General features: G+C 38.7%; 1 protein-coding gene across 1 annotated transcript in view; it reads left to right on the forward strand.

Moving 5' to 3' along the window:
• arid5b (AT-rich interaction domain 5B) overlaps positions 1 to 24,127 on the forward strand; it is a 102,925-nt gene extending 78,798 nt beyond the window's left edge. Inside the window, exons 9-10 of the mRNA XM_043254034.1 lie at positions 13,892 to 14,081; positions 20,534 to 24,127. Of these exons, the coding sequence (XP_043109969.1) occupies positions 13,892 to 14,081; positions 20,534 to 22,615 (2,272 nt within the window). The 3' untranslated portion in view covers positions 22,616 to 24,127. The remainder of the gene's footprint in view (positions 1 to 13,891; positions 14,082 to 20,533) is intronic.
• The last annotated feature ends 616 nt before the right edge of the window (positions 24,128 to 24,743 follow it).

Consider the following 24,743-nt stretch of genomic DNA (forward strand, 5'->3'; position numbering starts at 1 on the left):
ACGAAGCAATTCGTTAACAAAAAAAAAAAACTGGCTGGATGTAGCAGAAAGCGGCAGATCTTTCTTTGAAATGCTGCTCTTCAGCATGCTTATGCGTGACAGGATGTGCCCATTAAAATACATGCTCTGACCCTGCTGTTGATTTCATTATTTACACCCCATATTATTAGCGGCCCCGCGTGAAAGCTGTGTCTGCGCAGCACAAAGAAGGCTCGGCAGATTTCTGCAGATTCGAAAACAAATGATGTTTTTATAATATTCAAAGTTTCACGTTGTCCTGCTTAACTGTTTTGATTATCTCTAAAGATCCAGAACAAGTGTGATTTTATTACAGTCAATGAACAATGGAATTCAAGTTACCAATCATTAACCTATCTAAAATAAAGTTTCTTTAATAAAAGAATTAAATGTATTTAATAATAAGCTAAAATGTATGGAAACGTATATATTCCAGTTTTTATCGAAAAACTTTTTAATCACATTTCCACTTAGTTTCTTGTTGAAATATAAACATGGCGATTATAACTTGCTTAATTGACATAAAATAAGAATGAATAACCTAAAGTATGCATTTATTCTTTCTCTGCTCTATAGACACTGAATGGCTTTCCTGTGGCAACTGCAATATTATATTTCATTGTTTCCTAGCTATTGTCTTTCTTCCCTTAAAATATTGATTGGTCGATGAAATAACGCAATTTCAATAAGTTGTACCGTTTCTTTCAACAAACCTTCAGATGTTTACTTATATTTATTTATATTGTAACTAGAAATAAAGAGGAAGAGATCATCGGTTCTTGTTAGTTCTGCTCTGTCATATGAATTGATCTTTCATGCCACATTAAACAGCGAGGTGGTTACCGGAAGGCAGTCATGCTACAAGTGATGTTTTGTAAAGTTTTGTTCACACGGACAAATGAAGATCAGTTAAAAACGAGAAAATCGATATTGTCAACAGGGCATGTCCAAAGCAAGAAAAATACAGTGAAAATACTGAAACTAGAAAATAAATGCAGCATGCTAATTACTATATATATATATATGTTTTATATAAAATTGTTTGTTAAGTACTGTTTGAAATGCTGCAAGTACGGTATGGCAGGTTTTGGCATGGGTTTGTGTTTACTCTTAATGGTTTTGGAGGCAGGTGGAGACAGTCTTATTGTATTTGCTCTTAAAGCTATTCGGACTGACCTTTAAGGTTTGTGTGACATGTCTCTTTCTTCCGGCTGGCTCATCGAAGGGTTCAGCGAGGCCCGGGCAGGTGGAGTTGGCAGGGATTGTGTTCCTGGCAGAGCTCCATCGCCAGACTTAGCGCTGAGTCAATAGCCACCAATAATGTTTCTGTTCAATGAATAATAGGCTGCCAAAATCCGATGTTATAACCTTGATCAAACAGACAGGGATGTGCTGATGTGTCCACTTGTGCAGCTGCTTCTAAGCGTAATTAACAGAATTAATTTGCCCAGCAAATGAAGCCGTTCTGCACGTCGTTTGCGAGTGAAAGGCCGTTTCGGCCACAATGGCGCACGGCATTATGCCCCGGCTCGTCTTCGGTTTCGTGACTCGGGACGAGCTACCTTTTGTTCGACTACAAGCTCTGCTCTTTGGAGCCCAACTCAAGTGGCTTTTCATGGGAACGCTTTTGCAGGGCCACTGCCAAGCGCAGCCCCAGTCACAGATAAGAATGAAGATGTTGGAGGTTTTTTTTTTTTTTTATGAGTGACCTCGCTTCTGCAAAACAAGCCGAACATGCCTTGATCTCGTGTGTGTGTGTGTGTGTGTGTGTGTGTTTCTTCCTCCCTACTCGGGGTAAAACCAAGTTCTTAAAAGATTTCTGTTAAGTACTTCCCCACCCTTTGAAGGGCAGCCGACTGAACTGACTTTGTGTGGAATTACTCATCTTAGAAAGCAGTCTGCAGGCACTCTATCGGTTGGAGAAAGCTTGCAAAGTCATGAATGAGGCATGAAGACGAACAGAAGTATATTCTGATCACGTGGTGTGTTGCTTTGAGTGCAGCCGCACTCTCTTTGGGAAAGCTCCACGTACAATAATTATTGAAAAGAAATACTAAAGAATACAAAAATGGTCATCGTTTACTGATGACTTTGTATATTTGTATTCCTTCACTGGCTGCTCTTTACAGTATAGTGAAGGTGAATGAGTTTAGAGGTGTCACCCAAAAAAAAACATTTTATTGAAATCTTGAATTAAATTTCAATTTTATTTAATTTTTTATTTAATTTTTTATTAATTTTAGGCTTTTGTATTTTTTGGCGCATTCTTTTTTATTTTCTTTTATTAAAGATTACTATTAAAATAGTATTTGTTCGTGTTTTTCACGTTATGTTTATCTTCTGTTTTATTTCTAATCAACAAAAACGTTCTATTTTAGTCATTGATAATAATCATGGACTACTTTTTTAACTTGATGATTCATATATTTACTTTATTTTATCCATCTATCTGTTTGTTTATTTTAACTTTAATTACATGGAAAAGAGCAGCCGGGACATTTTTCAAAAATGCGCTTTTTTTGTTCTGAAGAAGAAATACATTCGTAAAGTTTGTAATCGCATGAGGTTGTGTAAATCAACAGAATTTTAGTTTCTTGGGTGTTCTCCAACTGCTGCTAATGATATTTGATGTATTATCCGATTAGCTTTTGGCTACTATGTATGTTGTAGGGGGATAGAAACAAATGTAGATTACAAATTAGGTCATAAAATATGACATCAATAACCTTGAGAGAGACTGCGGCATTCCAGCCCGTCCTCGCCCCCCCCCTCCCCTATGCTTTTTAATTATATAGGTCAGTGGCACTGATCAATCTGGCCCTGGTTATTTATTTAATCCTCCTCTTCCCAGAGAGAGATCTTTGTTCCAAAAACGTTCTGCTCGTGAACATTCTGCAAGAACAGCGTTCCGAAACCTTATTGAGCAACTTTATTCCTCTTGCTGTACATGTCCATTTTGTTGCTGTGTGAATTTCGACTTTTTCTTAACAACAACAACAACAACAACAACAAAAAAACGCTTTACAGACGGTTTCTCACTGCACTCGCCGCTGCAGAACTAACATATTCAGGATGCATGTAGATTTGCATAATGTTTGAATAATATTTGCTGTGCTTGCACAAATATTATCTTACAATATATATATATATATATATATATATATATATATATATATATATATATACATATAGTTGCATTTAATGGCTTAGAATGGAATGCCAACTTACTAGTTACTGTACACTATTTACTGTGTGAATGCATTACGAAAAGCAGTATTATGTTGCATATTTATAGCAAAAATCACCCAATTTCAATATTACTATTTGCATTATTACTGGTATGCATTTATTTATAGTACAAAGTACAGCAATTTTTGAATACTAATTAATTTCATGCGTACAGAAAATTGCATATTTTGCAACAGTGAGAATAGCACGTTAGTATGCTATTCCAAAACGCAGCCGTTGCATTGTGGGATTTCTAGCACAATGCAGGAACCTCGCAGTACTTGATTATTGATTTCTGTATCCCCCCACTAGAATTAATGTTTGTTCTAAATTCAAACAAGTCACGCTTCGCAGAACTCATCCTTGAACCTCAAGCCAGTATGACAGATTTTAATGCACGCCCTTTAAGTGGAGTTTAATGATCTGGCTTTGAAGGAAGGTTTTTTTTTTTTCCCAGAGAGCATTGCATCAGCTGTTTTTGTCCCCCGAGAGATCGGAGCTTCATTTGAGACTGCAGCTGTAGTAAACAATAGCAATATGCATTTATTATCTCTCGAATCATTAGCAAGAGCGCCGCATAATCCAGCAATATCACTGCTGCGCGTTCTTTTGAATGTCAGACGATAAAGATTCGGGTTCTTAGAAACGCCAATCACTGATCCACATCTATTTATGATTAGCCGTTTATCTGTATTTGCACCGTTTGGTTGTATTTACCTTGGGCAAAAGAGCTGTGGTGTGACATTGTGGTTGCGAAAGCTGACGAAACCTAATTAAATCCCTGATTGATCTAATTAGTTTATCATCGCAATTTGCATGTCGATTTAGAGGCTCATTTGCCCTATAAGATTCCATCGTGTTGCTTTAACGAGACAAACGCTGCATTTTTCAACCAGCGCGTTGTCAGCAAAAACATGTCTCAATGAAGATAATGCTCTGAGGTACTTACAAAAGTGGATATTAAAAAAACCAAATAGTATCACTCTGACTATTGATTTGATACCAGAGGCTTCTTTTGTACTCTTGCGTGTACACAGTATAAGATAATGCTACTGGGAGTCAAACGGCTCTCTTGGCAAGGTATTCATGTACACATATGCTATTTATCTCGAAGGGTTGGTTCACAAAAGAATGAAAATTAGCCCGTGATTGACTGCCCCTCTAAGATACCTAGGTGTATATGACTCCATTCGGGGGTTTTGAATTAAAATTTGTTCTGGTTCTTCAAGCTTTATAATAGCAGAGTATTTCTGATCAACGGCTCAAAAGACATTAAATAAAGTGAATCCATCCATAATAAAATGTACCTCACAGGGCTCCGGAGGGGGGTAAATAATATACATTTTTGTAATATTTAAAATATTATAAACACTTTTCTCTCACTAAGCAGTTCTGGGAAGAAAAAAAAGATTCTAGTCTAACTTGTAAAAGCTTTTAAGTGAAAACCGTGAGGCTTTTTACTCTCCCATTGACTGCCAAGTACTTTAAATAACCCTGTCAAGGTTCAGGAAAGTATGAAAGACATTATCAAAATAGTCCATCTGTCATCAGTGGTTCGATCTCTATTTTATGAAGCGACAAGGATACGTTTTGTGTGCACAGAAAATAAAAGCGATTTACTCAAACAATTTGTCACCTCTGTGTCTTTCTCCACTTTGGAGAGTATCCACTGGACGTGAACGGCATATGCTCTTTTGCGTCAGGGATACATTTTCTATGTGCATTAATGCTTTGATTTGAATAAAAACAGCGTATCATTGTATCTTCGGCTGACACGTGTACACATTTCTTTAAAACAGTGCTATATTGATGCATGGAGGCAGAGAGGAGACAAATAGTTCAAAAAAGTTATTTTTATTTTATTTGTGTACAAAAAGTATTCTCACTGCTTCATAAAATACAGATTGAACCACTTGTGATGCTTCGATTGTGAGTCAATATGCTCAGTGTCATATTCAGAATTATTGAATATGACACTGAATAATAATCCGAATTATTGTTAATAACATTTCCAAAGTGATAAAAAATATTAACTAATCATTTAATGTTTAATTATGAGGAGCAGGACTATGGACCAATACGATTTAACAGTGGGTGGAGCTTCTCAGTAAAAATATATAAACCGACTGACAGGCATTGGCACCAAATTTAAGGTCTGCAGGAAGTTCCTTATTTAGAAAGCTCTAAAATATGCTGCTGACTTATTTTAGACATTTCTGAAGGTCGGTCTTTGCTCGTCCAGCACTGCTGCACGCTCCGTTTCCCTGAGCATTTATAATGCGGAGTTTAGAAGCTTTCTTCAAGGCTTTGTTTTGGAACAAGCGCCATGTTGATGTAGTTTCTTTTTCCACGTCCAGCTTATTTATGCTTTATCACTTCACATTGTGCCGAGAGAATAAGTGCCGTGTTTATGTTGGGCTAAAGATTGAGCAGCGTTCGAGCTCAGGCCTCTAATTTAAAGTCTGTAAATCACTTCCCAGGAATGTGGCTTTCATTTCAGCCGCATCACAGAGCAAATTCCGACAATAAAATATTTCGCAGGGAGGATGCGTCTGTACAAACGACGTACACTACAAAAACAAGGCTTTCGATGCGCATTATTTAGAGCATTTAATAATTAAAGCTGGCTTTTGAACGTTAATGGGTTTTAGCCTGAAGGGAGTTAGTGAGGTAATTTCAGGTCTAAAGGCCAGGAATGACAAAAGGCCTGTTTTTGCCTTCCTTCCCCTCTCTGTTTAACTGTGTGAATCTGGATTAGTTCAAGGGTCGACTTCTCCACAAAATCTTTCAGGCGTCCTGTGAAGCTTTGGGAACAATGTCTGTTTTTTTCTCTCTCTCTCTCTCTCACACACACACACACACACGCACGCACGCACGCACGCGCGGTCTCGCATTCCCTCTCCCGGTCCGTCTCTATGATTAATACGCTGTTTGCCCCTGCGGAGAAAAGCAGAAAAAGTACTTTAAATTATTTCCCATTTTTTTAAAGGGCTAGGTTTGATCCCAGCTCGTACAGATGCGATTACGAACGTGCCGTTTTGAGGTCGCTTTTCTCGACCTTAACCTCTATTGCGTCCAATAACAGGCCTCTGGTTGTTTGTTTAACGTTCATTTGGCATTGAAACCTGCTGATCTGCCATCTAGCCGCGTGTGTCGTTTACTGCGGCTGTGGTCAGAATTTACGGTTCGCGGCATTTCGGCAAGCACTCATTAGGGCCACTTCTGTGGAAGTAAACTCAAGACTCCATCAGACGGCTTGTTTAATAAGCAGTAATGTCGGAGCCCGGGCACGTCTCCCCAACACCAAAGCAGTGGAATGAGATGAATGAGAAAATGAAATTGTTGATGTCAACAACCATTTGTCTTAGTTATTTCGGTATGTGGCCTGAGGGGTGCCGAACAAGATGAGAGCGGCTCTGTGTGAACGAGAGCACTCAAAGACAAACATGCTAAAAATAGACTTGAAACAGTTGAGGTTGTGATTCTTAGAGTAATGTTTAACTTCCTGTTTTGTGGACCTCTCGCAGCCGGGTATTATGCCATCTTGTGACCAAGAAGCGGAAGTGCAGCTTGAACAGTGCTGAGCTTGTAGAAAAACTATATTGATAAAATGAAACCACTATGTTGAATTAAATCTACGGGGGAAAAAAGAATCACAAAAAATCACATGTAAAATTTTTACATGTTTTACTACATTGTTCTTAATGTTTATTCTCATAATAATTATTTAAATGTAATATATTTATATATTTTTTAATTTGTATAATTGTATTTAAAAATACAATATGAAATATTTAAAAATATAAAAATCTATAAAAATGATTAAAGTTGCAAAAATGTGCTCAGTTGTCATGAAAATGTCACAACGCATAAATATATAAATATGTTACAAAGCACAATAAAAATATGACAGACAGGATCAAGTGTCAGTTTACAAAATTTTATATATCGTTATATTTGTACTCGCACTCTATTTCTGAAACATTCGTACTTGTATATTTTTTCCCGTTGCTGTGGCAACACTGGATGTCCAAATGTTGTTCTTCAAATGCAAGTCTATTGCATTATGTAATGCTTATGTAAATCAACAGAGCTATTTGTGCATGAGCTATTTCAGTGGCTGAGGAAACCTGAGTATTGATTGCAGGATGTTGTTCTAATAGCAACACCCGCGCTCACAGGAGTGCCGTGTTAAACATTAGTCATTTGGTCTTAGTTAGAAAGAAAGGGGAAAAATATCTCCCAGCCTGCATGACTCACTCTTCAGAGAACATCTTTATTTATACCGGTGATAAATGTGGAAGAAATTAAATTAGACTTTCGGGTTCTCACATAGTAACTCTGTAAGATGTCTTTAATATACCACTTGTTTCTTTTAGACTGCAATTTGAGACCAGAGACTCAAATTGTTCTACGATTGGCCATTCACCAAAGACTGCAATACTTGATACGAATTCTCCCAATCTGAAAAATGAAAACATTTCAACCCAGTCTCTTTGGTGAAATATGTCTGTGATGACCAACTGTCCAGTGGTTGGCTATAACAAAGGCAACATAAAAAACACGTCGGCTGAGGCATCCGTGTCATTTGAGGTGTGGGGGTAGAATGTGGAGAAAAGGTGGAGATTGCATAAAAGGGGAATTACAATAAGTGAATTAATACTGCTAATTTGCACAAAGACAATAAGCGGCCCTGCAGCGACCAATCAGTGTATGGCGTCAAAGAACCATAAGAGTGCTTGAAAGCTGATGGTTCCATATGCTTTGTAACATATTTTGCCATTATAAGCCATATATATATATATATATATATATATATATATATATATATATATATATATATATATATCATCTCAAGAAATGTGTTGTTGGGTTTCGTGGTGCTTTAAATGCAACACAACTGAGAACTACATTAAGTCTCAAGAGCAATTTCCACTGTAGTCCATTTCAATTCACACCGCAGCTCCATTATATTTAGAGTAATTCAGCTGGTGGTTGTAATAAGGTCTGTCGTACAAATTTAGAAAGGTGTCTTTTTAATACCATCCATCTGCGCGAGTGCATACAGCTGCGTACGGCCGCGATACCGGTCGGTGTCTAATACTGACCTCAAGTTTACTGTGATCAGGCGCAAGCTGGCAGGGTTTTCGGTTCCGCCCTGGTCATGTGGTTGCGGTTAAGAGCTGCAGCGAATGAAGCTGTAAGGCTGGCAAGAGCGAGGCCCTCACGGTTCCCCTATTACATGCAGAAATGCCGGTTCTCCGTGCAGGAAAGCCCCACTGACCTCAGCACAGCTTCTTCCTGCATAATCCCACCAGCCACCGCTGCACAGGAAATTGCAAAACACAAACTGTAGATTAGCTTCTCCTACAGCACCCTGCTAGGAAATAATACACCGTTCGTCGTTTACATCAACTTCCAGTAAGAGTTACATAACCACGGTCACATCTGCATTTACTCTTTGCCCCACTTGATTTTTATAAGCGCCGCTTTCCAATGGCCCGCGTCTCTTATGTGGAACACATCCCCGGGCAAGGGTGGCAGGAAAAACAGCACCTCGGCGGAGCATAAATGCTGGTCTTTGTATAATTGTTGCGTTCTTTAAGTATGATTAATTTTAACGGTCCGGTGTTCTCTGAGTTGCTTATTATGGAAATTAGTGTTATATAAGGATAGGAGGGGGATGCTGCAACACAATCTTATTACCCACTCAGCAGTCTTCACAACAGAGAGAAGTGAGCGCAGACAAAAGTGTACGGGTTTTCAGCAGCCTGCTATCTCTGTGATGATGCCCTTATCTGCCCACATTATACAGGAAGCTTTATTCTCCTCACGATTCGTAAAGCAATTATGCATCTGAATTAATGACAAGGAGGCAGTTTGCACAGCAAAGTCACTTTGTGACTGAATATTTTGGACAAATTAAGGTGTTCATATTAATTGCACCACTTTAAACGGCTATATAAAAAGTACTTGTCCGTAAAAATGCTGTTTTTTGATGGCTTGGCGGTCTATAAGATTTTTTTGAAAACGCTCAAGGTGACACATAACCCAGGTCTGGATTTCTAAAATAAATAATTCATTTGTTCGGGCAGTTTTTAAGTTGAACTTTGTAGGATATATGGGGCAGGTGCTTGTATTCAAGGACAAATGTTCTGCAAAAATGGAGAAAGATCTGCAACCGACAAATAGCATATTGCAGCTGTAAACCGAAGATGTAAATAAAACAGATATTATTGGAGAAAATATTATTTTTCAGTTTTTCTACTGTAAATCAGTCATTTTCAATTTTTGATCTTATTCTGAGGATATTTTATCTAAACTCATAAATCTCATTTCATTTAATATCTTTATGCGTATTTAACTGATAAAATTCAAGTCACTTCTCGTTGTGAAATGTACTAGTAATTTCTAAGTGATTTCACAATTTTTGGTCTTTTCTTATTATTCCAATTCTTAAATTTGAAGACATTTTTTTTAACTCGTAAATCTCATTTTACTCATTATCTTTATGCTTATTTAACCGATAAGACTCACGTCACTTCACATGTAACATATTCATGACTAAAAGCCAGCTGGAGAAAATGCGTGGCTGCGGTACATTAAATGTAATTTTCAAATACGCGCAGATGATATGAACCGTATATTAATATTCCGGACCTCATCTGCTTTCTTTGACGGCGCCATCAAAGGAAGCCAGAAAAGTGGGCCTCGGTTAAGAGTGCTGGGTTTTAAATGGCATATGAATGCGAGTATATGCACAACTTAATCTGCAGGTGGTGATGAGTAAATGCCCAGCCTTCGTATAAATAAGCAGCCGCTTCCTGCTCCATCACAGAAGCAGGGCGGCTGAGACGGAGGCTTTGAGAACACCTGAGCCCAGCCAGAGTCTGCAAAACATGTTGATCTGGCCTAAAAATGAACCGTTGCAGTCAGTGCGCTGGATAGAGGAACTAAAATAACTTCAACAGAGCTTATGATTACAGACAGCTCTCGAACTGCGGCCTGGTTCGTTTTTTTCCGTGACTTTGCAGCTGTTCTAAAAAGGAATGCAAATGTTTTGCGAAGGTTAAAAATGATATAGCTGTTTGCCGATTTAAAAAAAAATGTTCCAAATGTCTTGTTAAGCTATATATTAAGTATCTGCTGAGTTGAAATGTAATTGCGTAGTCATTTTTATAAGGGAAAAAGAAAAACCACGGTTCAAAGAGGAGTCCCATGGCTTCAGAAGTGGTCTGTCTTCAGTGAAGCTTTGGACAGTTGTAATGGACTGACAAGTGAAGTCTGATGGGGAGAAAAACTCAGCGTGACACTTGTACATTACTGGCAGCAGCTCTGTTCGGTTAAACTCGGGTTCACGGATGTATTCAGTCTTTGTCGAGATGTTTGGAATGGAGACAGGAAGGGGGATGAGCCTCTTTTCCAGCCGTATGAGGGGAAATAGTCCTGTAAATGAATCGCTCTTGTGGCACTTCTTGGTACTCCCACGGTGAGTACACGTTCAGACCATCAAGGAGGTTTTTGGTTCATTTCCCAGCGAAATGTATCCCGCCACACCATTTGTGACAAAATGGTGCATTTGCCTTTTTCCATTTGTTTATTTTTATTTTGAAGGCCGGCCCTGTCAGTGGTCTTGCTCTTTTCTTAGAAAACCTACTTCCTGTCCTTGATGTGCTTTCTGTCTTTTTTTTTTTTGCGATTGCATGTAATATTGCTACTGAATGTAATATAGGTATTGCATATCATGTATTTCTTCACTGTCAAATGACATTATTTTATGCTTCACCACACCTGAAGTTATAAGCGAATAATAATGTCTATAGAACCAGCAAAAGCAGCAATGAAAAAGTAAAATATTTTAAATTACTTAATAAAATCAAATTGCAGGTAGACCCGTATAAAATATGTCCTTTAATACTGTATAAATATAAATGACACTAAATTTGGATTTTATAATCAAAACATGCATTAATATTTTAAATAATTTAATAAAATAATGCTTAAAATGTGCATTTCTCCAATCAAAAAAAATCGAATTTTTTCAAATGTGAGATATTTTCTCATTTCAGGTGGTAGATAAAATTAGAGAAGACTTATATACAGCCGTTATGTGGCACAGTGAAAACAAAAGTGTTTGAAATGTGCAGAACACATATTGATTCATTTTCTTTGCTTTAAAAAGAACTGATTGTGCATTCAAACTTTGATCACATATTGACATTCACCTTGTTTTATTTCATAGGTGACCTTAGACTGTTTATTTGTTGTCTAACGTTTCATAGTATCAAAGCCAACATGTTGGTATAGATCCAGCCACAATGCCCTAAGGATTTGCAGGAAAACCTTGAATGGATAAAGATTGCAAAAGAAGCGATGTGTGTCTACATGCATATCTGTAACCCTACCGATGCTGAAACTAAAATTTGTGTTTGCTTAGCTCTATCGCTCTCTCATAAAAGGAAATTAAATTGCATATTTCCTGTTCTTGGCATCGTGCCCTTTACTGGCTGTATGAAATGGAGTTATAATGCTGTCTATCTGCCAGCTGCTGAGCTCAATGAAAATAACCAAAATTTAAATCTCACAGACGCCCTCGACCTCTTAAAAACATTTTCCCTCCGAGGAAACACTCCACAGCCTAACTTGTAAGGAAAGAGTTTCTACAGTTTTTTTTTTTCCTCTGTGAACTGAAATGGGAAGGGAACGGTGACTTGTTATTCCCATAAATGGTCATGTGGCCAGAATGAGTGGGGGATATTTGTCATGATTTATACCCTGACTTCTCACCTTTTGACGGAGGGCTATTTCCATTCTTATCTCGACTCTCACTTGCATAAAAAAAAAAGCACTCAGACGTAAATACAGGCAAATTAAAACAGTGACATCTGATAGCAATTTTCCCTCCAGCTGTTCAAAAGAATATCGGGTAAATTCAACATCGCACTTTTGCACACGGTTTCAAAACTGGGCCGTCACAAGACCTGCTTAAATCTCACTTAAAGGGCTCTATAGGGGTTTGTAAAAAAAACTCCTTTAGTTCCAGACGAGGGAGATTTCTGAAGATTAGCTGTGAACAAGATAAGTCATTGTGTGCATTATTATACCTCCATTATGTAAACATGAAGTGAAACATTACAGTGGGAATCAGGTATTTGGCAGCTGCCTGCTATTTTGATTTGACTGCACGGACCGAGCCGTTTTCCACTTTTAGCAGCTGTAACATGTTTAAACTCTTTTGGTAATGGGATCTGAAGATGAATGTTCCCTCTGGGCTCCTGCTTAGCTTTGCCACTGGCCGGCCGCCAAACCTCAGCCGGCATAGTTTTCCCGCACAGCCCCTGTCTGAGCGTGCTCAGTGCGTCCCGCCTCTGAGAGCCCCGAACATCCCCGGCGTTGAGTAAACACACGACTACAAACTAAAGCAGATGAATGCCTCTTGAGATACTAACAGATATTATGGAAAGAGAATGAAAAGAGAAACAACAAAAAAAATCACAAATAATTGTAATAGAGCTGTCTGTCGCATTAAGCCGTCTCCATCGTATTTATGTTTGACTTCGCCTGCTGCTTCTTTTTTTGCATTCGTGTATCGTGATGCACGGGATGTGAAATGTATTTGGATTAGGACTGCTGTACTAGAGAGGAGATATTTATAATTCTGCATGCTTCCAACAGTTCCACGCCAGACTCTTTAATCACATTGGACACATTATAAAAACTTCAAACTACAAGAGTAGAAAGGCAGATCCTCCATTCCCAATAACATTCTGAAGTAAATCGCTATTTCATATCTATTGTCATCTTGGCTTTGATTGTGTTAACACACTTTTATGCCCCAGTTTCTGACTCTTCACTAACATGAACAGGGTTTTACATTAGACTTTCTTGGAAACAATTAACTTAATTTTTTTACTTTCTTTATATGAATTATATTGTTTTTGTCTGTGACTTCTAATCTTAAAGTTGCACGGAAGTCGTGACAGATCTTTCATTCCATATTGTGATGTATAAGTGTTATAGTGTACAAGTGTAATTTACTACGTGCGTGAAAGAATTGGTTACAGTGAGATCAATAACGTGGATCTAAAAAATGTTATTTTAAATTATGCCATTATGCTCAAATTGTTTTTATTTTTATAAACCATGGCAATCAAAACAAAGAGTGATGTAAACAAACAATTGTGTGAAAATTATTTTAATTTTTTTTAAATACCACCATTAGTGTTCCAAATTATTTAAAATTAATATTTATATTTGAATATAAATATTCAATAGTAATCAAATGTAAGCCTATATTATCAAGACGAATGAATAATTTACTGAAATGGCATTAATGTATATAATATTGCAATTTTTATCACATGAATGGAGATTTGTGATTTAAAAACTAAATGAAGTTATATTTCCTATAAGCCCATAGGGTTACAACAATCATCTATTCACAGGAAGATGATGTTTCATTTTTTTTCAATGAGTCAATTTCAGTTCGTCTAGGATAACAGATAAAGCCTTCAGGAAGCAATGATATCAGTTATCATTATTAACAGCTGAGGAAAAAGACATGAATGTTTAAAGTGACAGAAGTCCAAACAGATGATGAATCAGTGTGATTCCGCTGACCTGTATCACTTCCTCCTTTCCTCAGGCTCATCCTACCCTATGAGAGATTTACTAAAGGAGAGGAAGACAAACCCCTTCCACCTGTCAAACCCCGCAAACAAGAGGGGAGTGCTCAGGAGGGCATCGTAAAAACAAAGATGGCGGCCATGAAGCGGCCAAAGGACGAGCAAAAACCTCGGAGTGAAAAGGACGCTTCAGCTAAAGTCCCAGAGCCGGTCAGTCTTTCATTGTGTCCTTGTAGACTGTTATGAAGCAGCACACACATTTACTGAATTTACAGCGCCAAGCACATCAATAGCAGAACTGTTTGTCATAACTTCAATGGGGCTACAAGGTTTGAGTGACTAGTGCAAAAACTGGCCTTAGGTACAAACTAATATATTCCCGTGATGGCAAAACTGAATTTTCAGCATTATTGTTCCAGTCTTCAATGTCACTTGATCCTTCAGAAATCATTTTAATATGCAGATTTGCTGCTCTACTATCAAATGTTAATGTCACTCAGTTGTCAGTAATGGTTATTATTATTATCATCATCAATTTTATTTTTGTTTAATATTTTGTTAAAACATTAAGCGCAGCTTTGCTGAAAAGCTTCTTGTTATTTTTCTTAGTCCAAACTCTAAAATGGTAGTGTAACTGTTTCCACAAAATAGCAGCTAAAAATGTTTTCAACATTAATAAGAATAAATTTTTTGGCATATTAGCATGATTTCTGAAGGATCACGTGACGCTGAAGATTGGACTAGTGACGCTGAAAATTCAGCTTTGCAATTAAATAAGGAAAATATTTTCAAATATAACAGTTCACACAAGATAACAGTTCTTTTCCATTCTTAGAATATTTCACAATATTAGTCTTGTTATTTTTGATCAAATTAATGAATTTCTTTCTAACAAATTACAAAATAATTCTTCCAAACTTTTCACAAGTAGCGTATATTTCTGTCCATTGTGCATGGCTGTCAAAGAGTTGAGTGCAAAAAATGCAGAATAATAATACAGATGCAATACGTGCCTGGTCCCTAAAAAGTTGGCTGGAAGAACAACCATGACAGACCACTTCAGACAGGGTGCCTTTCCTCTCCTCAACAAATAAGCTGTCACAGACGTGTGAGAATAGCGCTGTCAGGAGCAGCTGGTTTTAACATAATTATTTGAGCTTATTTGGAAGCTCTGACCGCTGCAGTACAGCATGGAAATCAAATGCTATTTGTCTGCCTGACTGACTGCGGGCGATTTATAAGCTGTGCCCGATTCTGTTATTTTCTGTGGACTGCAGAGCACAAGGTTTCCCCCGGTTCCATTTTCCTTCTGAGTTTTGTTCACAGATCAATTTGAAAGACATGAATTGTGGGGGGAAATCATAAGAGTACTCTCTCTCTCTTTTTTTTGGTTAATTGACATTTTGTTTACAGAGCAGCGGCAATGGAAATGTTTTCCCGTCACGTCTTAGAAACCAATATGCAATGGGCCAGTGCATGCCGCAGTTTTGTTCTTATAGAAACCGTGTGCTTATTTTTATCCCTAAAAGCCAATAAATCCATGGTGATTTGCAAATGTCTCTTCAGTTAAGCGTAAATATGAAAAAAGGAGAGTGCGGCCGTGGAAGGGAATGAAAATCGAGTTATTATTTTCACATGAATAAGCAAATGATTACAGAGAAGATGAAAGGGCTGTTTGAAAATTTCTCTCGAATTGTCAAATTTAGACACATTTCAAAGCCGTTACACGGTCCGTATTCATTTCCACCGCACATGAAATGAGTAATAGGTTATGGTGTGGAAACAAAAAGGCCTGTTGTAGGTTCTTTTCCAGCTGCATGCCTAGCTCATCTGTCTGGTATGTTGTGTAATTTGAAAGGCCTCTCCAGATAATTGATTGTACATTGTACAAGGCAGAAAATGAAAATGGAATTCTCTGTTTGAAGCAGAGCCGATATGACAAGACCGGAGCGCTGAAAAGAGGGAAAAAAACACTTAAAGTAGAGTTATAGATCACTGAGAGGAAATTTGGAGAGAGAGAGAGAGAGATGCTGGGAGTTGTCTTGGGGGCCGGCTTGTCAGTGGAGTATAATCAGGGCATGTACAAATATAGGCGCGCTGCTCTGCTAAGAATCAGAGCATTGTAAGCGCTGTTAAATCAGCCCTTCCTCAGGCACCAAATACAATCAGCGCTATTGAATGACGTGCGCCGTCATGCCACGTTACAGCTGGCTAATTTTGCCTGCTAGTCACTGGCTGCTTGAGGCACCAAGACATTCTTGTTAACTTGTTCAAGTGTCCAGAGGGCAACAGAGAGAGCGATCCCGCAGGTCAGAGGCCTCCATTCACACCAGGCTTTCAGAGGTGTCTTCTCAAATGGCAGCTTGGAAGGAGACTTGTTCGGCACCGGTTTGGCTGCCCCGGCTAAAATTTATGCTGTAGAACATTCAAATTTAGAGCTGCATTCAGGTGCAATTGAAATAAAATTTTGTAAAAACTGCAGAGATTTTAAAATAAAAATGAAAAAACACAAACTCTTTAACTAAAATTAAAATAATATAAAAAATAGTAGCAAATCAGTAATATAAGACTGACAAGGTATAGCTTTAAATTATGTATTGTAGTGAAATGATCATGATGACTATAATCTTTTATAATATGCATTGCTTTTGCTTATTCAAGTAACTAAAAAATATGTGGCCCTGAACCACAAAACATTTTTTTAAATTACGATTTATACATCACCTGAAAACTAAATAAATGAGCGTTGATACATGGTTTGTTATAGGATAGTACAATATTTGGCCGAGATACAACTGTTTAAAAATCTGGATTCTGAGGGTGCAAAAAAATCTAAAAACTGACAAAATCGTATTTAACCTTCCAAATGAAGGTTTTAGCTATGCATGTTACTAATCACAAATTAAGTTTTTATATATTACAGTAGGATATTTACAAAATACCTTCATGTAACATGATTTTACTTAATATCCTAATGATTTTGGCATAAAAGAAAAATCCATAATTTTGCCCTATACAATGTATCTTTAGCTATTTCTACAAATATACCCCAGCAACTTAAGTTTTTGTGGTCCAGGGTTACATATTGATTAAGGTATTCAATGATTGCACAGTATTACAAGAAATGAATACGACATTACTTTGTCAGCTTGACATAATAAACAGTGACATGTCTATTAGGCTTCATTTACACTGCAAGACCTAATGCATATATCCTGTATTGGACCCACACATGTTTTTTTTTTTTGATCCTATCTGTTTACATTCGCGTGAAACAGCCAACTGTGTTTACGTTAATGCCTAGCCAAGCATTACGGATCAGAAGAGCATTTGACTATTCATGTGTGCAGCTTCTCTTCTTGATAGAATGTTTTGCTAGCAACTTGGTACAAAAGTACCATTAGCATACACATTTAGGGCCCGCTGTATAAATTACCATAAAACAGTGCTCAAAAAGTTGCCAGATAGTAGATGAAGGCAATCGTGCTACTTTCAAGCCTACAAAAACAAGTTGGGACAAGCTATTTGTCTCCACGCTGCGTAATGTGATGTATGAACATGCGATTATTCACGTGCAGTTGCACATTCATCTGGGTTGAGTGAGGAAATGGAGTGAAAGAGATGAGCCAGCCTTTTATTTGACACCAGCTGATGTCAAACATCTGTGCATCTCTTCCTCCAACACTGATAATGAATGGATGGGCGGTGCACGCCTCTCGTCTGCACCGCTGTCACCACTCTGAAGTTCCGGAAAGCATCTGCTCATTAGAGACATGTGAAGTTTGTCCAAAGTGCAAAACTTGCATCATGCCCTGGATCACGAGGATGGCAGCAGGTGTCGGTTGTCTCTTTTATGCAATCATGCTGACTCTGTTTTCTACTCTCATTTAAGCAGACTGCATTTAGAGGATTTTGGCATTGATTTGTTCAGCTCTGAAATGATGCAAAGCTTACACAACCTCAGCTTTCATCTCATTTGTGTTAAAGAGAAGAGATATTTGCATTGGGAAAGCATTGAGGTATCAGCTTTAAGCCTGCAGCTCAGCTCCTGAAGTGCAAACGCGCAAGGTCATCTGTTGATGCACACTTATGCGTGTCTTGAAAAAGACTTTGATGTTCGCCATTAGCATGTAGATGCTGTTCTCGCAGCATTCTTCAGCAGGTTTGTGTGTAAGGTTTCTGCCACACTTTTAAAGCTTTTCTCAAACTCTTGAAATAAAATCAGAACGTTTAGAACCAACTTAAGTACCACCTAGTCACAATGTTCCCAGCATTGAACAGACTGACGTTTCTTTGTCTGCAATTATCTGTGGCTTTATTGAATTTAGCTTACCTGTTGAAACGAAAGTCCTCGATTACGGTGACTTAATTGAAACCCAAACGTTTAATTCCTCCACCTTGTAAATACACTGCCAGTGTTTACCCTAGTTTTACCTGGTTGTCTGTTTCTGCATGTTTTGCCAAGTCTCTGAATTTTGGCTTGCATTTTTGTAATCTAAATTTATTTCCTGATGTAACACATCAGCCGTGTCCCCACAATGACTAGCGCCCTCTGACACAACCTGCTACAGTAGCAGTGGCCCAAACCTTCACTAGGTTTAGCTGGAAAGAGACTGATGGATTTGAGCAAATCAGTACCCGGGATGCTCAATGTTTCAGTCCAGTCTCTGTCCAATTAGTACATATTTTATGAATTCCTGCATTTTACCGCTTGCCAATTTGTATGAATTTGTACGAATGACCTATACCTACCCCCTTCCCCTAAAACTACCCATCATTGGGGTTTAGACAAATCGTGCAAATTTGTATGAATTAGCCACCTCATAAAATATGTAAGAACTGTCCGTGAGACTGTGTTGAATGTTTACAGTTTTGGGGAAGATAAACCAATGAATGGCATACTGAAATTTTCCAGTCCAAGATCCAAATCTTAAAGTCCAATTCAAACACATGAATAATAAATACATTTAGAAATGTGATCTTAAAATCTCTCCCATCTATCTAAAAGCAGTTACAAATCCTCTGTATGACTTGTTATAATATCAATATCATGCTCGAAAGTGAATACTGAATTCAAAAGCAGACTACTCTTAAAGCATTCATGAAATCAAGGACCTTGAAACTTACTTTGAGGTAAAAACAGAATAATATCATGCCTTTTTGTCAGTCATCTCAGTCTTCACCCTTCTCTTTTTATTTATTCGCATTCTGGACTGCAGAAGTGTAGGCTAGGAATTAAAGCTATATATTGACACTAAGCTTGGTATAAAAAAAGAGAGAAAGAAGAAACATCAATATCGAAAGTTGCAGTGAGCATCTTGTGTGGCCGCAAGCTGCTTTAAGTACTATAGTGCATTTGCCAGGTCTAGCTTCTCTGCTCTTGCTAGTTCTCAAACGCATCTGGGGGGACATATGGTTGCATGTAATTTGCCAATGCAAGGACAATCAGCTGTCCTTCCTATCTCCCTGTAGCGTTGTTTTGGCATTTCACACTGTGGACACTGGTTTATTGCCCTGACAATGTATGCAGTCCTCATGCATTTCTGCAACAGGACTATTCTACTAGGAGCGTCTTTCGTCTGGTGTTTTAACTAAAAAGGTCTCTTTAATGTCCTAACTGTGACAAATTGCTTGTAAACTTAAGAACTATTCTACAGGTGCATGTGCAATAATTGTGGTTCTTTGGATAATACAAACAGTTCAAACCCTTTCTAATAAAGATATGTAAAGCGTATTGGGATATAAAAGTATACAGTAACCTGAATAGTAAAATGTATTTTTTGTCAGTTTCAGTAAAAAAAATATTACAAAAAATGTTTTGAATCAGTATTTTATTTTTTATTACATACCTGGGGGCACCTTGTGTGATTTAAAGGGATAGTTCACAAATTGTATTCTGTCCCTAATTATTCACCTTCATGTCGTTCCTAACCTGTAAGACCTTCTTCATGTCATCTTCAGAACACAAATTGAAATATTTTTGATGAAATCCAAGAGCTTTCTGACAAAAACAGCAATGCAGCGAAAATGATCAATGAGCAGAAAGGTAGTAAGGACATAGTTAAAACAATCCATGTGACATCAGTGGTTCATTTGTATCGTTATGAAGCTACAAGAATACATTTTGTGCCCAATGTCAACACACATTCACAAGAGTATCACGACGCATGCTGATGCATAAGCCAGCATTCTAATGTAGAACCCAAATACGCTGCACCATTTTTTCAGGAATGCTCATGTGCTGTGGTACTCTTGTAAATGCACGTCAAATAATTTTTTTTTTCTTAGGCATAAAAGTGTTCTCAAAGCTTTACAGTTAAAATTATGGATAAACAACTGATGTCACATGGACTATTTTAACTGTGTCCTTACTACCTGTCTGGGTCTTGAACATTTGATGTCTATGCAGGGTCAGAAATCTCTCTTGATTTCATCCAATATATCTTAATTTGTGTTCCAAAGATGAACTATGAAGACTTTATGGGTTTGGCAAGACGTTAGGGTGAGTAATTAATGACGGAATTTAAATTTCTGGATGAAATATCCCTTTTAATAATTTGTGGATGTGATTGTGTTGAAGCAATGAAGAGAAATGTATGCTTGTCCAGTTTCTTTGTATAATTCTGCCATTATGTTAAGTATATCTCTTTTTGTGTCCATAGGGGATGGAGGACACAGAACAGCTACAAGATGTGAAGCTGTTGGACAAGCAGGATAACCAGCAGTACCAGGCTCTAACCCAGTTGGACAGAGAAGCAAAGAGTCCTCTTTCTGAAGATGAAGGTGTACAACTAGTCATCAAGGATGAAGATCAGCCTGTGCTCCATAACACATATGAGCATGCAAATGGGAATGTGTTACCCTCACTTCCACAAGATTGTGCACCACTCAAATCAGAGGATTGTGATGCATTTCCTGTTGCTAACATGCCGCTGCACCCAGGTCATCCTCTCCCCAACTCTCACACACCAGAGAAATGGCAGCATGGGATGCTGGAATACAAGGTGCCTCCGGGTGCCCTTGCAAATGCTGAACAGTCTAGGCCACAAGAGAGCCAAAACCAGGTGGGAATGGTGCTGCCCACTCTAAAACAGAAACCCCTCACATCTCCAGAAATCCCACTCGACAGAGCTGAGCCTCCTAAAAAAGAAGAAACATGCTTCACTTTTAATCCCCTCCTCTACCCTAGGGGTAATCCTGGCATCATGTCCCCATTAGCTAAGAAGAAGATGCTGTCCCAAGTCAGTGGAACAGGACTGCGTAATAATTACCCATATGGACCGCCACCTCCATTAGTCAGTAGGAGGTTGTCAGGTAGTGGTACAGAAGGGCCATCTTCTGGACAGCAGAGCTCCCAGGCTCCTTCCGCTGCAGAGACCAACATGGTGATCAAACGCCCATCAGTTATCCAGCATGCTCAAAGTTTCAAGTCCAGAGGAAGTGAGGACAGGATGTCCTCAACAGAGGGCTCTCAGAAAGAGGGGTGTAATGAGGGGGAATTGATACCCCAGCCACAGCCTACCCCAATAAGAGAGCCATACCTAAGGGCTGACCCCCATTCCAGCATGGAGAAATCTGCTGAGATGCCTCGTCCTGGCCAGGCTCCCAGCTTCCTGAGTGACTTTTATTCCTCACCTCACCTTCACAATCTCAGCCGACAAACCGAGCACCACCTGAGCAAGGAGCAGATAAGCAAGTACCTTAACAGAGACGTTTACCCCCGGGACTGTGAGACCGCCCAGGGCTTTCCTCCAAATCAGCTTCCCGACAATGTGGGTTTGAATTACAGTGCCCGGCTTAATCAGAAAGAAAAGGGACCTCCTGCAGAAAGGGTAACAGAGGAGCAGCCAACTGATTTGAGTCTCCCAAAATCCTCTCCACACAAACTGCCTCTTTCCACATCCTCCCTCTGTGGCATCCCACATCCCACAATACAACAGGACATTAAAAACTCTTCTCTCTTTCAAGCAGGAAACAGTCATAACTCAAGCATAGATTATCATCCTAGGGCCTGTCGTGTTCCTCCCATGACCGTGTCCACATCCAAAAAGGCAACCGAATCTCACTCAAAGGTTCTGGAAAAAGCACACAATGGCAGGGGAGAAGAGACCTTGGGTTACAAGATCGATGAGATGGCTCGACCCATTTTGAACTCCAAAAGCAGCCCGCAGAACATCTGCACGGCACGGCCTCTAAAAAGGACCCTTGAGGATTTGGAAAATGCACCATCGGAGAAGAAGATCAGGGCTGTGACACCCTTGCACTGCTCAACGCAAAGAGATGGTCCAGGGAAACCTAGAACACCAGAAGCTGACAGTGAGTCCATGAAGCCGGCAGAGCCTACTCACACGGCACACATCAGCAGTTACTCATCGGAGGGCCACAAGATCCCCTTGCACTCTCACCTGTTCCAAGGGCTGTATCCAGGGACATTTGTATCTCAGGTCCAGGACGTGTGTGATAGCTTGGGCTCCCATGTTACCCCAAGTTACTCCCATTCACTACAGTACTTGAAGAACCAGGCTGTTCTGTCACCACTCATGCCCCCTTTCGCTATTCATTCCTTAATGATGCAAAGACAGTTCCTGGCCGCCAACCCCGCCCACATTTACAGGCACCAAGTGGGCACCTCATACGGGGACATTCTGCACCCGAGCCTCTACCCCATGTCAGCCCTTCACCCCCAGCCAGCTTTCAGCCCCCCTCAACTCTCTTCAGTGCACCCCAGCACTAAACTTTCCTAGGAAATGCAGTTTGATATTCCCTGGCTGGACACGCCCAGCCCATGCTTAGCTCAGACTTGAGGCTCCCCAGAAAATCCCATCAAGCATGGTCACACTTAATGTATCCAGCGAATAGCAGTGTTTTATAAACGCTTTAACACGGGAGCAGTTATTTCTGTTATTTACCTTCTTGCCACTCAAGTTTATGATTTGCACATTTCTTTGAACGGGGGCCAACTGGGCTGATCGTGGCTTGTTCTCACCGCACTGTTTGAAAGTGTCAGTTGGCTTGTTTGAAAACATGTTGCCTTGACACAGGTGCCCAAGTGGAGATGGGCGTGATGTCCATGGAGGCACCCAAAGGAAAATTGAGTGACAAATCAGTGCAATGCGACAGTGCTATTTCAGTCCATTCTGAGAGCTCTTTAGTCCGAAACACTATGATACGATAATGCAAGAGCTGCCTGGGTAAATGTTGGACCTTTTAACATTACTCTTGACTGTATGTTTTTGTTGCTGTTGTTGTTATTTTTTTTTTTTTTAAATGTAACAGTGTGGTAGTTTTATATGTTTATTTTTCAATCCTACAAGGGTTAAGCAATGAGATATCACATTTGATAAAGACGCAAAAAAAGAGACCCGAGTATTGCAGTTTGGTGTGTTACACAGTTACATGTAAATAAAACCAACTAAGCTTTCCTTGAAGGAATCTTAAATGTCAGTGATACAACGTGAGGTAGGCTTCACAAGCTTCTTTGACCACTGTCTGCTGGCTCCCTTTCAGCTCCTTTTATGCCCAGCCAAACTCGCTCCTGATCACCAGAGCAATGTGGAATGTTTTTGTCAAATTTAGGACTGAGGTGCTTGTACATAACCTTCACAAACTGAACGCATTTTGTATCATGTTCACTCGCTACTGTAATTTCTGATTGCTCTGAACTTTGGGGCTAAAGAGCGATTTCGGATGGTGAGAGGATAAAATGCAGGACTACTTAAGTGTCAGAAAGTGAGTTTTGTATTTGCTGGTGTACACTTGTGCTTGCTTACTCAGAGGACTTTTTTATCAGGAGATACAACTTAAATTTCAAACTACATTTGGGGGAAACACATTTTAGGAGCACTTAGATAAGTCCACACAGGCTTTTCCATCCGTTTCTGTTTAAGGATAGCTAACAGTTAAACTTTTAGATATTGTTTGAACTTTAGGTCTGTAAGTGCTGGCAGCAGTCAAATTTGCGTCTGTATTAAATGAAGTGTAACTCTTGCCAGAAAAGAGTTTTTAATTAAAAAAGCATGATTTCTTTGCACAAAAGATTTTGGGAAAGTACCAAGAAAATTTGAAAAGCAACACACAGTACTCCTAGGGGTAATCAATTATATATTTTTTTTTTTTTTTTTTTTTCTTTTTTTTTTGATGTATTAGTAGTAGAAACTAAACTTCAAGAAATGTATTTACTCCAACAATGTTTGGAGTAACACTCAAGGTTGCTATGTAACATTTTGTAATGAGTAATAAACAGTTTTATAACTTAATACAACAGTTCATCTATGCATGTTTTTGCCAAGATACTGTATTTTTTTTATTAAAAATAATAATTGCCTTAAAAATGATTGTTCACCCAAAAATATGAATTCTTTCATTATTCATTTACCCTCATGTTGTGCCAAACGTTTTGGTCCATATAATTAAAATCAGTAGGTTCCAATGTTTCATTGTATTGGCAAAACAGCTGTATTTCACAATTAGTGTTTCACAAGAGAAAGGATGTCATACAATTTGGTATAATATAAAGTTGAGTAAATGATGATGGACTTATATTTTTGGGTGAACTGTCTGTTTAAACTTTCACTTGGGGCTTAAATTGTGGTTAAAAATGTTTATTTTATGGTGAATGTCACTAAACCTATTTCTCTGCCCTACTTTGCATACCTTACGCCATAACCTTCGGCTACACGAAAAAGTGTTTTGAGTGCTGGATATTACTATGGATTAAAATATGAAACATAATTTGTTATATATGCATTGACAAAATAATGTGACAAATGTTTATCTGCATAGCGCAGCCATGTAGAGAATTTCACCCTGCCCTACAGTACTCAAGCGCACATTGAAAAAGCACTGTACTAGGACACATCTGCTCTAGTTTAC

Source organism: Puntigrus tetrazona, chromosome 12 (assembly GCF_018831695.1).
Source record: "Puntigrus tetrazona isolate hp1 chromosome 12, ASM1883169v1, whole genome shotgun sequence".
In the NCBI taxonomy this organism is placed as follows: domain Eukaryota; kingdom Metazoa; phylum Chordata; class Actinopteri; order Cypriniformes; family Cyprinidae; genus Puntigrus; species Puntigrus tetrazona.